This window comes from Loxodonta africana, chromosome 18 (genome assembly GCF_030014295.1).
Source record: "Loxodonta africana isolate mLoxAfr1 chromosome 18, mLoxAfr1.hap2, whole genome shotgun sequence".
Classification (NCBI taxonomy): domain Eukaryota; kingdom Metazoa; phylum Chordata; class Mammalia; order Proboscidea; family Elephantidae; genus Loxodonta; species Loxodonta africana.
The window spans coordinates 69,985,823-69,999,799 of record NC_087359.1 but is presented as its reverse complement, the minus strand read 5'-3'; the positions used below and the strand labels follow the sequence as shown (position 1 = coordinate 69,999,799).

Genomic DNA, 13,977 nt, shown 5'->3' with positions numbered 1-13,977 from the left:
ACTAAGGGATACCAGCAGAGAGGTCAGGCATTCGGGTGAGGGGCTGACACAGGGCAGGAGTTCCCCAAACTGACTTCTCCCCTTGCTCACCTTGTTGAGTGGTATCTCCGTCTGCCTGATTATCAGGTAGGCACCTGGAGTCATCCTGGACTCCTCACCTCCACATCTCACTCACCAACCATTCCTACATTATCATCTAAACATCTCTTAAGCGTCTGTGTCTACTACCTTTGCCCAATACACCATCGTTTCTCCCTCAGACTACAGCCAGCAGTCCAGCCTGAGTGCCTCCTGTTCTCCATTGTTTGAACGGTCTTTCTAAAACACAAATTTGACATTCTCCCTCTGTCTTAGGAGCCCTGGGGCCAGTGGTGAAGCGCTCAGCTGCTAACCGAAAGGTCAGCGTTTAAACCCACTAGTAGCTCCATGGGAAAAGACGTGGCTGTCGGCTTAAAGATTTACAGCTTTGGAAACCCTGCGGGGCAGTTCTGCTCTGACCCATAGGGGCCCTCGGTCTTAAGATCTTTTCAAGGGGCTCTCTGATGTCCTTGGGGCCAAGCCCCAGCTCCCACGAGGCCCTCTGCACGCGTGCTGGCCTTCTTCTCTAAACTCGTCTCTTGCCATTCAGCCCGTGGCCCCAAAGGCGCAGGACTTCTTCACACATGTGGGCCTGGGTTCCGAAGCCCGACGACTGACTCCTCCCGGAGGACGCCTCCTCTGACCGCATTTCCTCTTCTGGGCCTCTGAGCCTCACCTCAGGCACACTCATTAATGACACTCTTTGGCAGCCTGTCACCCACTCGGCTGGGAGCGCCTGAGGGAAGTAATTGCGAGGGGTGTATGTGGGTCACCGCGGCGCTCCGGCCTCGCTCTGACCAGGAGAGGTGGCGAGGCAGCCCCGGGGAAGCAGAAAGGGAGCAGGAGCCGGCCGCAGAGCTAAAGAAGGAGTGCGAAGCGTGTTGCGCTGCGTCAGCGAGCCCCGGAGCGCCCGGAGTCTAGCACGGCCAGGCCGGGAGCGCAGTGCAGGTGGCCCGCGTCCCCACCAGAGGGCGCCGAGCGCTCTGCGCCCGCGGGCCTGGCAGGGTCGCGCGGCTGAGGTCTCAGCCGGCTTCCCTCTCCAGCCGCTTTTCCTCCCCACATCTGCAGTCGGAGCGGAAGAGGCGGGGACGCCGGCGACGCCAGGAGCGCGCGGTCCGGACTCTGCTGCAGGGTAGGAGAGCCGGCGTGCGTCTTCTCTGCGCAGGCGCGCCGCCACGGCCGGCAGGGGCGGGGCCTGGGCTGGTCGAGGGGCGGGGTCAGATCCAGGGCCCGCCTCCACTAGCTCTTCAGAGCGGCCGAGCCTGGCACCCAGGCAATTCTGGGGGTTTCAGGTGAGCATGGGGCACAGAGGGATCAGGGAGGCTTCTCTCGAGGCCGGGTCGTCGGTCTGACCGTGCGCGGGCCCATCTGTCCTGCTGCCCGTATCCGGCCACCTCCACGGAGAATGGGAGAACAAAGGGAGGGGGCGGTTCTGGGGCCCCGGAGGGAATCCAGGGTCCCAGGTACCCCGCCCCGCCTGCTGACACTTTCGGTTTCTCCTCAAGTCAGAGGTGCCGCCCGGAGACCCTGGGCCAGCGCCGGGCACAGCTGCTTCTGCGCGTTTGCCTGTCCGTCTTTGTGTCTGTCTCTGTGTCTATCTGGCTGTCTCCGAGCCTGCCTCCACTTCTAAAACTAAGCCGCGCGGACACCGACATCCCCTGGGTCCCCGCCCCTGTCCCATGGCAGGTAAGTGGGCGCAGGGCTGGGGGGTCTCCGTTATCCCCCCCAGCCCGCGGACTTGGGAGCCGGGTGTCGAACACATCCTCCGGGAATGTGCTCGGACTGGCTACGTGGGCCCCTCCCTTCCTCCGGGGAGCCGCCGCCCGGCTCCCCCGCCCCATCTTTCCCAGTCTTCCCCACCACTTTAACCCCGCAGCCTCGTGGCCCACGGGCTGAAGACGAGGGGATGAGGCTCCTGGGCCCTTTCTAATCTCGACCCCTGTTTCCACAGGCTACTTGCCCCCCAAAGGCTACGCCCCTTCGGCTCCACCGCCCTACCCTGTGACCACCGGATACCCGGAGCCGGCGCTGCATCCTGGGGCCGGGCAGGCGCCGGTGCCCGCCCAGGTGCCCAGCCCCGCGCCAGGCTTCGCTCTCTTCCCCTCGCCTGGCCCCTTGGCCTCGGGGTCTCCTGCCCCCTTCTTACCACTGCCCGGGGTGCCTCCTGGCCTCGAATTCCTGGCGCAGGTAAGTGGGAGAGAGGGAGGGGTGACCGGGGCCCGGCGTCCAGGCGAGCCAGCTGACGTCGTCGGCGGTGCCCTTACTCTTTCTAGATTGACCAGATCTTGATTCACCAAAAGGTTGAGCGAGTGCAAGGTGAGTGGGGCAGCGGCAGAGGAGGTTGGGCCTAGTGATGCAGGCAGGGATGGCGGGCTCTGGGGCCAGCATCGGAGCCTGAGCCTCAACAAGACTCTTGTAACTCCCTGGCAGGGCTCCTAGGCTGGGAAACCTGTAACCGGTATGAACTGCGCTCGGGGGCAGGGCAACCCTTGGGCCAGGCGGCCGAGGAGAGCAACTGCTGCGCTCGCCTGTGCTGTGGTGCCCGCCGGCCGCTGCGTGTACGCCTGGTGAACCCCGGGGACCGCGAAGTGCTGCGCCTGCTACGTCCGCTCCACTGTGGCTGCGGCTGCTGCCCCTGCGGCCTCCAGGAGGTGGGTGAGGAGGGGTGGGGTAGAGGACAGGCTGGGGTAGGGGAACAGGCCATGGTGGGGTGGGGTCAGGGATGGGGTGTGGTTCGGGTGGGCATGGGCTTGTGGGGATGGGAGAGTCTAGTGAGAGGGCTAGGTGGGAGCTTGGACCAGGCAACCCTGGCTTGGCAGTGACCCTGTCTGCCTTGTATCCCAGATGGAAATACAGGCTCCACCGGGCACCACCATTGGCCACGTACTACAGACCTGGCATCCGTTTCTCCCCAAGTTCTCCATCCAGGATGCTGATCGCCAGACTGTCCTTCGGGTGGTGGGGCCCTGCTGGACCTGTGGCTGTGGCACAGACACCAACTTTGAGGTATCAGGAAGGGGAGCTCCCTGAGACTTTCATAAACAAAGATGGCAACTTCCATGATCCAAGATGGCAGCCTCTGTGAGGCAGGATGGCCAATGCTAAGGTCAAGACTCTGAGCTCATCAATCCAAATCCACTGTGATTCCTACTACTTTTCAGTTTTCTTCCATTCTGAAATAGGATGGCTCAGTGGTCTTATAAAAGGCATGTCAAAGAGGGTTTCATCTTAAGAACCAATGTTGATTGTTATCTACAGCTCTGTGTTGAGGAAAATCTGATGCCAGCCTGGATTTAGGGGGAAAGATGATTATTGAGTGTATAGCTGCTGTGTGTCAGTTTGTGAGCCTATGCCCAGGGACGAGCACTGATTTGACTTATTAGCATCCTTTGGCTTGCCCACCAACCTAGAAAGCCAAATGGCCTCTCTAACCTGGAATCCAGGTGACACCCTTCCCACTGTGGGTTCCTATCACCAGCCTGGAACCTGGAGACCCCAAGTGGTGACAGTTTCAGGGTGAGGCCTGAGAAACACCTTGGTTTCTAGAAGGGAAGGTCACCCCACAGACCCTTGAGTTCCTTAAGGGATAATTATCTCTGCAGATATGGGAGAGGCAATAGGTATAATCTAACAGACTTTCCAAAGCTTCTGATGAGGTACCCTACCTACCTAAAGTTATTTTTAAAAACTGAGTCACCTTGGTAGCCAGGGGAGGTTCTGTGATGGGAGCCAGGTGATCTCTGGGTGGGAATGTGTTAATTGTCAGTTCTCATTAGACCAGTCTCCCTTTTACGTAATTATAAATGGTCCATATTTGAGGTTACAGTCTTGGGACTATAGGACTGGTTGGGATAGGCCCTGCCTACCCTGGGACTGCGCTGCATGAAGTGCCCCAGAGCTATAGGACACTGGGAGAGAGGATAGAAAGGACATAGAAGATGAGCAGAAGAAAAGGATCAGGGAGTCACTGTGAATTACCAGCCACACTGGCAGGGCTTCCTGCTGCTGGACTCAGAGAGGCCAATGGAAATCATAATTCTCAGAGGCCACTTACTGCTGCCCTCTTATCTTTCCTAATAGATGGGCTTGAATCCCCTTTAGACGAAGTTTGCATGTGATGCTGGACAGGGCTTTCTCTTGATTTGCAAATAAGACAAAAGCCACCTCCTTGGCCAGACTTGGAGGCCCTGGGTGGTGCAAGTGGTTAACACGCTCGGCTGCTAACAGAAAGGCTAGAGGTTGAAGTCCACCCAGAGGTACCTTGGACGAAAGGCTTGGCCATGTACTTCCAAAAAATCCTATGGAGCACAGTTCTACTGTGACACACGTGGGGTCTCCATGAGTCAGAGTCAACTCACTGGCAACTGGTTTGGTTTTGAGGGGGCAGACACAGCCCTCCAAGAGCCTGGCCGGCTGGTGGAGTGCAGCCAGGATTGCAGCAGTCTCTCTTGTCCTCTTGGCCAGGCTCCTTTGTGCAGAACACAAACTGCACTAACTGTGGGTGGCAGGAACGTTGGAAATCAAAGCAAACCCAGCAACTAGCCATACACTAGGGGAGTTAGACTCTATCACGTTTCCATTTCTCCCACCACCGATGCTCAGTGATGTCACATATGGCCTTTGGAGGGCAGCAGACTCGAGTCTGAATCCTTGTGTTGCTACGTACTCATATTGTGACCAAGGGTGCCTCAGTTTCCCCAGTTGTCACATGGAAACCCAAGGTTGTTAGGAGGCTTCACATGTATGTCTAGTGCTGATAGGAGCCCTGGCGGTGCAGCAGTTAAGAGTTTGGCTGCTAACCAAGAGGTCGGCAGTGCAAGTCTACCAGTTGCTCCTTGGAAACCCTACGACTCGATGGCATCGGGTTTGTTTTAGTTTTTAGTGCCTGATAGGTGCTTTATAAATGTTTTTTCCTCTGTTTAGTCTGCCGAAGGTCTAATATTGGGTGCATGTACTCCTGATTCAGAGGGCACATGCGGTTTCTGTCCCTACACGGGGAATTCCAGACCACCCCTTGACCTTGAGTACCTCTGAGGACTGGTGACTGAGACAGGCCCTCCCTGTTCAGTTTTAGTACCTGCTAGAGCACTGCTTGGAGCCCTGGTGGCGCAGTGGTTAGGAGCTTGGCTGCTAACCAAAAGATAGGCAGGTTGAATCTGCACCCACTCCTTGGAAACCCTATGCGGCAGTTCTACTCTGTCCTATAGGGTTGCTATGACTTGGAATCAACTCAGCGGCAACAGGTTTAGGGCACTACTTGGGTGGCGCAAACGGTAAAGCACTCGGCTACCAACTGGAAGGTCGGTGGTTCAAACTCATCTAGAGGCACTTCAGAAGAAAGGGCTTGCAATCTGCTTCTGAAAGGTCACAGCCTAGGGAACGCAGTGCTACTCTGCCACCCATGGGGTCGTCGTGAGTCGGAATTGACTCAACAGCAACAGGTTTTTGGGGGGGCGGCCTGTCAGGTGTCCTTACCTGACTTTCGCCAGGTGCCCTATGGGCTCACTGTACTCTAACTTGCAGCAAACCTGTGAGGCATGTATTTGTAAATCCCCATTTTCCAGAGGAGACTGACGCTGCAGGTTAGCCAAAGCCAGGTCTCTTGATTCTCAGCCTAGGCTGCTTTTCTTCACTCCATGTAAACTTCCCAGGTTCAGCGGGGTTTAGGTAAGTTCGAGCCTGCCTGACCCCTCAGGGTGTTTGGAGACCTGTGAATTTTTCTGCACTTTTCTGATAAGGTTGCACTAGCCCATATGGTGTTTTTAGTCCTCTAGAAGAAGGCACTCCTTCTTTGAGAGACTTAATGTCATGTGCCAGAAAATTTTCATAATAAATGTCCGCAGTCCCTTAGATGTGGTGCCCTCGTACAGTGTACGATCTGCATGACCACAGATGGTGCTTGTGGGTGTGAGACTGGAGGCGCGTGAGATTGGGCACCTCCTCTCCAGTTGAGTCTTTCCTCCTTCCTGACAGGTGAAGACCCGGGATGAGTCCCGCAGCGTGGGCCGTATCAGCAAGCAGTGGGGGGGGCTGCTCCGAGAAACTCTCACGGATGCAGATGACTTTGGCTTGCAGTTCCCCACGGATCTGGATGTGAAGGTGAAGGCTGTGCTGCTGGGAGCCACGTTTCTCATTGTGAGTTGGCTGCCTCCGCCCCTCCACCCTTTTCCTCTCCTTTGGAGCTTCATGCACTTCCTGGTCTCCTGCTAGGAGAGGGTTGGTGTGAGGGGCAGAGTTTCTGGGGGCTTGGGGTACAGACAGCTGGCTCTCCTGTTGACGGTACCCTCCCTGCAGGACTACATGTTCTTTGAGAAGCGAGGAGGTGCTGGGCCCTCTGCCATCACCAGCTAGAGGCCGCTTCAGGGTGAGGAGACCATCACCTCAAACAGAATTCAGGATGGTCACCTGCTCTGGCCTGGCCCTTCCTCAGAGGCAGCCTCTTTCATCCATGTACACAGCAGGGGACAGACGGGGTACCTGAGAGGCTGGGGGCCGTGTGCCCCATCCCTACCCTACCTCTCTGGCCTCCTTCACCTGTGGCCCCCCACAAAGAGTGTGTATGAGAGCCCTTCCCCACTACCTCCCACCACTGTCTCTTGGCATACAGGCTATTGGCTTTCAGACCTTCCCTACCCACCCCCTCCTACCCCCTTCCAGGGCCTCTGCTCCAGAAAGGGCCTTTGGAACCCAGAACTTTGGGATGTTATGACAGAACCGGGATGGAGGATAAACAGCACCAAAGAATAGCGGACATGGCCACCCCTCTCCTGCATCAGCTTGGCCAATCAATTCAGCCCCAGACTACAGCACTTTGAGGGGATTCCTGCCTCCCCACCAACAGCTGTAGAGGCTGGGCCCTAGTGCCAACCTCCCCTGCTCTTGGGCCCTGCCCACAGCTGGTGCTTGCTGCAGCTTCCTGTGCCTTATTTAACCACCCCTTCCTTCCATTGCCCTAGGAAGGAGGCTGCATCTTTGTATGGTATATTCATATAAACTTTGTAATTTTTTTGGACTTTGAAAGATGTATGCAATGGGGGGATGGGTAAAAGAAAGAGTTGATGTGGAAAGAGACAAAGGGAAATATGACGTCTGGGGTGGGCTGGCCCTTCTCACAATACATGCTATCAGGATCAACTGTCCTTGAGTCCAACAGAGCATCTTTCATCACCCCATGGCCCTGGACCAAGCCAAGGTTGTTGGGACCACATGCCCCAAGTCAATATGGGGGCTTCTGTCATCCAAGATGGCTGCTCCCACAGAGTCCAGTGGTAGCAGATGGCAGTTCAAGATGGCTGTTCCTATGGTCCACCATGGCCCCTTGACCATACTCTGTAGTGAGTAGAAGGTTCCTCTAGGCATAATATGTAGCAGCTCTGTTCCTTCAAGTCCTCTTGTTCGGCAATATTGTGGGCAGAGTAGAATAGATCCTGCTGTGGCCAGCTAAGGAAGCCTGAGCCCTCAGAGGCCACGGGGCAGGGTAGAGAGAAGGCAGTGGTCAGTGTTGACCATGGGCTCCTATACCAGCCTGCAGTAGGTTCTCTCCAGGTGGGAAACTCTGCCTCTGCCAGGACCTTGATCTTCTTGGCCCCACAAGGCCAGGTGCCAGGGGGCCCAGGCTTTCCACACTGGTGTCCTTTCCCAATGGAGCAGAGTTCAGTGCCGTGCCAGGACGTAGCGGCTAGCAGCTGAGAGGTCCCACTGGTAATGCTCCAGTATGCGCCAGCAGTCAGCCCTGGACCGGCTGCTCAGGTGGAATAGCTGATCTACCTGTGGGGGCAGGAGGGAGAGCAGGCTGAGCTGGCTGCCAGACAGCAGGGGCAGGAGATGAAGGAGCCTGGGAGAAGGGTCTGGCACTACCTTGAGGTTCCGAATGGCAGAAACCACATCTCCCCCAGTAGCTCTTAGTGCTGCCTGACACTCCTGGTGGGTGACTCCATGCACACTCAGCTCCACCTTGCGGGGAGAAAACTGCATCAAACTCCTGCTCCAGCCTGCAGCCCCTTCTGGACATCAGGCCACTTTAGGGAGATCTCACCTCCATAACCCTCCTCTGCACCTCAGGGTCAGACAGGAGGCCTCCAGAGGGCACAGTGGCTTTGCTGGCTCCAGGTGCTCCCACAGGGTGATTGTGGGGGGGTTCTCTTTTGGGCCAGGAGGGCCGCTCCCTGGGGGGCTGGCTGACCTGAGAGGGAGAGCTGGAGGCAAAGGGTGGGCAGGGTGGCAGGACTGGGGGTCCCTTGCACACAGCTCTGGCACGTCGAAGTTCCGGGGGACTTGAACCACCTCCTGTGGGACGAGGGTTCAGGGACAGAACCGACTCCAGGCTTTTGGAGATGCCTGCACAGTTGAGAAAGGAACAACTTGAGAGGGAGCCCAGAAGCTAGGCCCTCCCTTCCTCAGGGCCCCTGTCCCTCCAGCCTTCTTTCTCTGTGCTGAGCAGGATGGTTCTGTAAGCATTCACAGATGAGCTACCCAGCCTGTTCTCAAGGGGGTCCATGTGTCAGGTGGGATAATAAGACAAGTGTAGAAGGGACACCAAGACCCAGGCAGGGGAGGGCCCGCCCGGCCCAGAGAGTAGGAGATGCTTTCAGCAGGGAGGCAGGGAGACTTCATACCCCTTAAGATCTTAATGCATTGCTAGGATGGCAACAGGCAGAATTTAGGGAAAGAAATCATGTATGGGGAAGTAACATGCAGAGACATTGCTTGGGGGTAGAACTGGAGAGTTGTTCTTGATCTCAGAGACCTGGAGGCGTCCTCACTGCATACCCACCTTTCATCATGGGCAGGGGCATGTTCCTTCTCTGGTCCCGTGCTGGAGGCAGATCTTGAAGCTTTGCCTTTGCTCTGTCCCTGAGGGAGAGAGATCCAGTTCATTGTCCACTCTGCTCACTCTTTGCTCCCCGCAACGTATCAGTGTCCCCTCTGGGCTCCCAGGGAGGCCAAGGTCCAGGCTGGGAGCTCCAGCTGGGAGGCAAGTGCAGCTTCACCTCTCGCCCCCTTCCCAGACTTCCCTTCCCAAGAAGTTGCTGGACCAGGTTCCCCCAGCCCAGCTCAGCCCCTCCCTTTCAGGTCCTCACCCATTGGCGTTTCCCCGGTGTCGCTCCCCGGAGCCTCTGTGTACTGGGCGGGTAGCTGGCCAATCTGTCACCATTACTGCGGAGGCCGGGAAGCTGCCCACTTTGAATGTTTGGCCGTTCTGGCCCTTCCAGGTGGTTGAGTCAGGGCTGTGGGAAAAGGGCTGGTGAGGGGGGATGGGAATGGGGACAGTGGGGACTGGGGTCCAGCCCACATTCAGCTCCTCGAGCTGTGTGCCATGTAGCTGCATCTGCCTGGAGGAGAGGAAGACTTTTTCTCACTAAACAAAAGGTTGTATGGGCCGACGGTGGCTCCAGCAGGGAGGCCAGGGATGTGGTGGGGTTCTCAGGGCCCAGGGGGAACAGGAAGACAGCAGAGGATCAAGATTCAAGGAGCTGGGGAGATGCAGAAAGGACCAGGAGTCAGGAAGGTTTGGAGGGGTCTTCCTGGGGATACTCGGGACACATGGGGTTGTCACCTGCCCTCGATGATGGTGATGGGGTCACCGACCTCCATTCTCAGGGCACCTGTCTCCATGACATCCCTCACACAGCGTCCCTCAGGAGGCTGGGCCTGTGGAGACAGGAGGGAAGGGGGCTAGGCTTGTGGCCTGGGTCAGAAAGGTAAGTCATGGGGACCAGGGAGGAAAGGAACCCTCCCATTTGTGCACCTTCCGATCAAACCCATAGTAGGCATGGGCCCAGGGTAGGGACTGTCCCTTTCCCCCCTGAATTTAGTCCAGTGGAGGAGGCAGCCACGGATTCCCTGCTGGATGCAGCCCAGGGGTCAGAAGGAAACCTGTCCCTACTTAGGGGGACTAACAGGAGTACCATCCTGGATGCCACTTTTACTCTCACACCCAAACCCATGATCTGCCCCTCAAGCATCTCTGGAATCTTTCTCCTTCCCTCCAGCCCCACTGCCTCACCCTCATCCAGGCCTCCTCATCTCACTCCTGCTTCACAGCCATAGCCACTCGCCTGGTCTCCCCACCTCCAGTGTCATCCGTCTAATCCACTCTTGTGACCACCCTACGTGATATAACAAACTTGTCTGCTCAAAACTCTTCCATAGCTACCAACCAAAAAGCCATCGCTGTCAAGTTGATTCCAACTCAGCTCCCCTGTAGGACAGAGTAGAATTGCCCCATAGGGTTTCTAAGGAGCGGCTGGTGGATTCGAACTGCCAACCTCTTGGTTAGCAGCCGTAGCTTTTAGCCACTGTGCCACCAGGGCTCCCCAGGTACCTTCAAAATAAAGTCTAAACTCTTGTAACCATAGAGTATAGTGACTTCAGGAAGAGCTCTAAAGTCAGATTGACTGGCTCAAATCCCATCTCCCCCACTTACTGTATGACCCTAGGCAAGTCACTTAAACTGTCCCTGCCTTAACTGTCCCATCTATAAAACTGACATAATAATTACCTCAAAGAGTTGATGTGAGAATTAAACGAGTGAATACGTGAAAAGATACATGTGAAATGGTACGGTATCTTACACAGATAGAATGCTGTATGTTAGCAGTCGTTAATATGCCCCACAAATGGTTCCATGACACAGCCCCTCCGCCCTCTGCAGTCGCATTAGTGTGCTTCCCCCGCCCACACTGAACGTCTCTTCCTGCCCGTCAAACACCCACCTCCCCCTACTGCTCTTTCCTCTATGCTCCCCTTCAGCCCTTTAGCCTGCATCCATGTAAGTCCCCAGCTGCCTCCCCGGGGCTCGGAGCTTCCCACGAGTAGGACTGACTTGGTTCCATTCAGAACCGAGTCCGAGGCCAGCACAGGAGTCAGTATGTGTCTTGTGCACAGAACCCTGGGAAAGGGAGTGGAGAGAAGAGAGACTGTACTTGGGGAGGACTGACACCTCTTCCCCACCTCTTGGAGCTGCCCTTCCAGGTGGGAAAAGCTAGGCCGGTCAGCAGGGTGTGGGGCCCAGCAGCGCAGGACGAGGGAGTAGAGGGCCCTGGAGCAGAGTGGCGGCCTAGGCAGCCGGGCGCGGTCCTTCTCCAGTCGATGAAGGATGAGGTAGGGCGGGATGCCGGCCCAGGGTTCCTCGCCCCCAGAGAACATCTCCCACAGCGTCACCCCAAACATCCACACGTCCGAGGCAGAAGAGAAGGCCCCTTGGCGCAGGCTCTCCGGGGCACACCTATGGAAGTGGTGCTGAAGGGGGCCGGCCGTGAGCCCCTCGGAGACCCCACCTCGCACTGAGACCACGCAATGAGCCGGTCATCCTCAGAAGTCGTCCTCTCCGAGTCCTAACCCCGCGTCCCAGCCTCCCTCAGAAGACCTCCCATTGCAGCCCTCTGTGACCCCCTTAGCTACTGCCCTCCTGCCCCGCCCCTTTGCCCGGCTCCACCTGTCGCCCCGCCCCTCACCAGGCATAGGGGATGGGGCGGGGTCCGCCCATGACGTAACGCCCCCGAGCGCCAGTCAGCGGCCGCACCAGCCCGAAATCCGCCACCTTGATGACGCGCGGCGCAGCCAGCAGCAGGTTGCGCGTAGCGAGGTCTCGGTGCACCAGCCCGCGGGCCCCCATGTATGCCATGGCCCCCGCCAGCTGCCGCAGGAAGAGGCAGAGCAGAGACACAGGCAGTGGGGGTGTAGGGGCCGGGGCTCTCAGGCGCGCGTGCAGGGAGCCCAGAGGCGCCAGCTCCATCACCTGCAGTAGCACAGCACTGCGTGAGTTGTCCAGGCCCACAGCACATGATCCGCCCATCCTCCCGTGACACAGGCTGTCGGGGAACTGGAGTCGGCACTACTCACCATCTGCAGGGGCTGGCCCAGCACGAGTCCATGCAGACGCAGTACGTGTGGGTGTTCCAAGTTCATCATGACTGATACCTCTCGCAGGAAGTCCCCCAGCTCGGTGCCCATGGGGCCCTCGGGACCCACCCGGAGGGACTTTACAGCCACTGGGACCTGGGGAGGGGACACCATCAGGCATGTTGGGGAATGGCTATGCCAGGGCCAGGGCGGAGAGGACATGCAGAGCAGAGGGGCGGCTGTGTCAGGCGCCCAGGGGCAGTGGGCTCCCTGGACACTCACGCTCTGGCCACTGGGCAGCATCCACAGCCCTCTGTGTACCACACCAAAGCAGCCGGCACCCAGCAACTCCCCTCTGCGCACCGCGCCCTCTGGGATCAGACACTTGAGTCCTCCCTCGGGTTCAGGGGGGCACGGAGGGCTGTCTGAGGGTGAGGTGGTCTCCTTCTGCTCGGGGGTGAAACTCCCAAGGATCTGAAACAAGAGTGAGAAAGCGTAGCGTGCAGAACTGACATACCTCCATTGCACTCAGCCCCACCCAGTCCCCAGGCCTAAGCTGGCCCTGTAAGTGCCCCCTTCTCTCCACCACACACACACCTTGTAGACCCACTTCTTGGGCTTGAGGCCAGAACGGTACCTCTTCAGAGCTTCAACCAGTCTGCGCTGGGCTGGGAAAGACCAGAATCAGAGGACTGGGGTGGGAGGCCAGGGTGCCAAGGGATTTACAGGCCAGAAGAGGGCTGGAGGGAGGGGGCTGGCAGCCTTGAGGGAGGAAGACCAGGACCTCAAAGCAGGGGTTCCTCACCAGGCCGGCCCATGCCAATGCCATCCAGGTCCTCGGGCCTTACAAAGTCGAAGTGCTCTGGTCGAGTGACATTAAGCTCCTCAAGAATGGGCCGATAAAACTGGGCCAGCTGGATGTCCCGGAGCAGCTGCAGCAGCCACAAGGAGCTCACCTCAGGGAGCATGTCTGGAGAAGGGGCCCCTAAGGATGATGGCACTCTCCTTCAGAGATATAGTCCAGGGTGGGCATCTAAGACACCAGACACCAGGAACATTGTCTCCAGCTCCAAGCCCAACTCATCAGAAATACTCAAGGACAGAAGGAGACAGCAAGGAACCCTGCCACTCAAATATACAAACCCCAGGTAGACCGTACCCCATACCCAAGACCTCAAAGTGCCCCCCCCCCAGCACCTGTGAAACTGGCTGTCTTCACATCTGAAACTTTAATACACTGCCTGGGTGGTACAAACAGTTAAGTGCTCAGCTGCCAAGTGAAAGGTTGGAGATTCAAGTCCACTCAGCGGCTTCTTGGAAGAAAGGCCTGGTGATCCACTTCTGAAAAAAAAAAAACAGCCATTGAAAACCCTAGAGAGCACAGTTCTACTCTGACGCATGTGCGGTCATCGTGAGTCAGGATGAACTAGTTTGTAGTTTGCCTGCCTACACTACAGACTCCAGGTATGTCGCCCTCCTCATTCCTGAGTTAGTATGGCACGCTGTTCCTGTACCCCAACGACACCCAGATATACTGCCCTTTTAGACCTGAGCTACCCAGGTACACCAGTGTACACATTCACTCATGTATACCTGAGACACCTCCCCTCCTCACGAGCCATTTTGGTCTACTACACATCAACTGGAGATATGCAGATATGCTAACTCTACCATACCTCAGACATGCAGGTACACACACACACAAAGGACATGAAGATACACTCCCTCTCATACCACATACACGTAACGAGACATAGAGCTGCAGTGAAGCCTGGTGAAAGCCGGAACTCCACAGGACTGCCTTGCAAGTTTCCTGTCTTTGACAGGGAAGTCTTATCGTTCTTCTATCGCTCTCTGTTAGTGGAAAATATTTGAGTTTTCCTTCTCTGACAGGTTTCTGCCTTACACAGGTTCTGGCTTTCACAGGTTTTACTGTATATTCCCAAGCACGCCTGAGATGCCCAGATACACTGCCCTTCAAATCCGAGACCCTCCAGGATGCTGCCACAAAATTCCTAGGTTTACTGCCACACACACTCTCATGTATCTGCGGTT

At 57.0% G+C, this 13,977-nt stretch overlaps 2 protein-coding genes across 3 annotated transcripts; one reads left to right on the top strand and one right to left on the bottom strand.

Moving 5' to 3' along the window:
* The first annotated feature begins 664 nt into the window (after positions 1 to 664).
* PLSCR3 (phospholipid scramblase 3) lies at positions 665 to 7,098 on the top strand. 2 transcript variants are annotated; one of them, XM_064271711.1, is made up of 9 exons: positions 665 to 1,026; positions 1,147 to 1,210; positions 1,584 to 1,764; positions 2,030 to 2,265; positions 2,352 to 2,394; positions 2,509 to 2,729; positions 2,923 to 3,084; positions 6,052 to 6,213; positions 6,373 to 7,098. In XM_064271711.1, the coding sequence occupies exons 3-9, from the start codon at positions 1,758 to 1,760 to the stop codon at positions 6,427 to 6,429; spliced, it is 888 nt and encodes a 295-aa protein (XP_064127781.1). In that variant the 5' UTR covers positions 665 to 1,026; positions 1,147 to 1,210; positions 1,584 to 1,757; the 3' UTR covers positions 6,430 to 7,098. The 2 variants fall into 2 exon arrangements, with proteins under 2 accessions (XP_064127781.1, XP_003416799.1); XM_003416751.4 differs by lacking the exons at positions 665 to 1,026; positions 1,147 to 1,210 and adding an exon at positions 1,224 to 1,370.
* On the bottom strand, positions 6,501 to 13,101 carry TNK1 (tyrosine kinase non receptor 1). Its single transcript, XM_023556405.2, is given in 12 exon segments — positions 6,501 to 7,845; positions 7,936 to 8,031; positions 8,114 to 8,415; positions 8,852 to 8,931; positions 9,159 to 9,305; positions 9,620 to 9,729; positions 11,032 to 11,305; positions 11,535 to 11,818; positions 11,923 to 12,078; positions 12,205 to 12,396; positions 12,520 to 12,590; positions 12,728 to 13,101. Coding segments are annotated over 12 exon segments (1,989 nt in total). The 5' UTR covers positions 12,891 to 13,101; the 3' UTR covers positions 6,501 to 7,731.
* Between the last annotated feature and the right edge of the window lie 876 nt (positions 13,102 to 13,977).

What these genes read in the sequence shown, in the direction of transcription:
- PLSCR3 (XM_064271711.1), top strand. An exon ending in GCCTCGAATTCCTGGCGCAG is followed by an intron (nt 2,266 to 2,351) that starts GTAAGTGGGAGA and finishes TACTCTTTCTAG; the next exon opens with ATTGACCAGATCTTGATTCA. An exon ending in GCACAGACACCAACTTTGAG is followed by an intron (nt 3,085 to 6,051) that starts GTATCAGGAAGG and finishes CCTTCCTGACAG; the next exon opens with GTGAAGACCCGGGATGAGTC.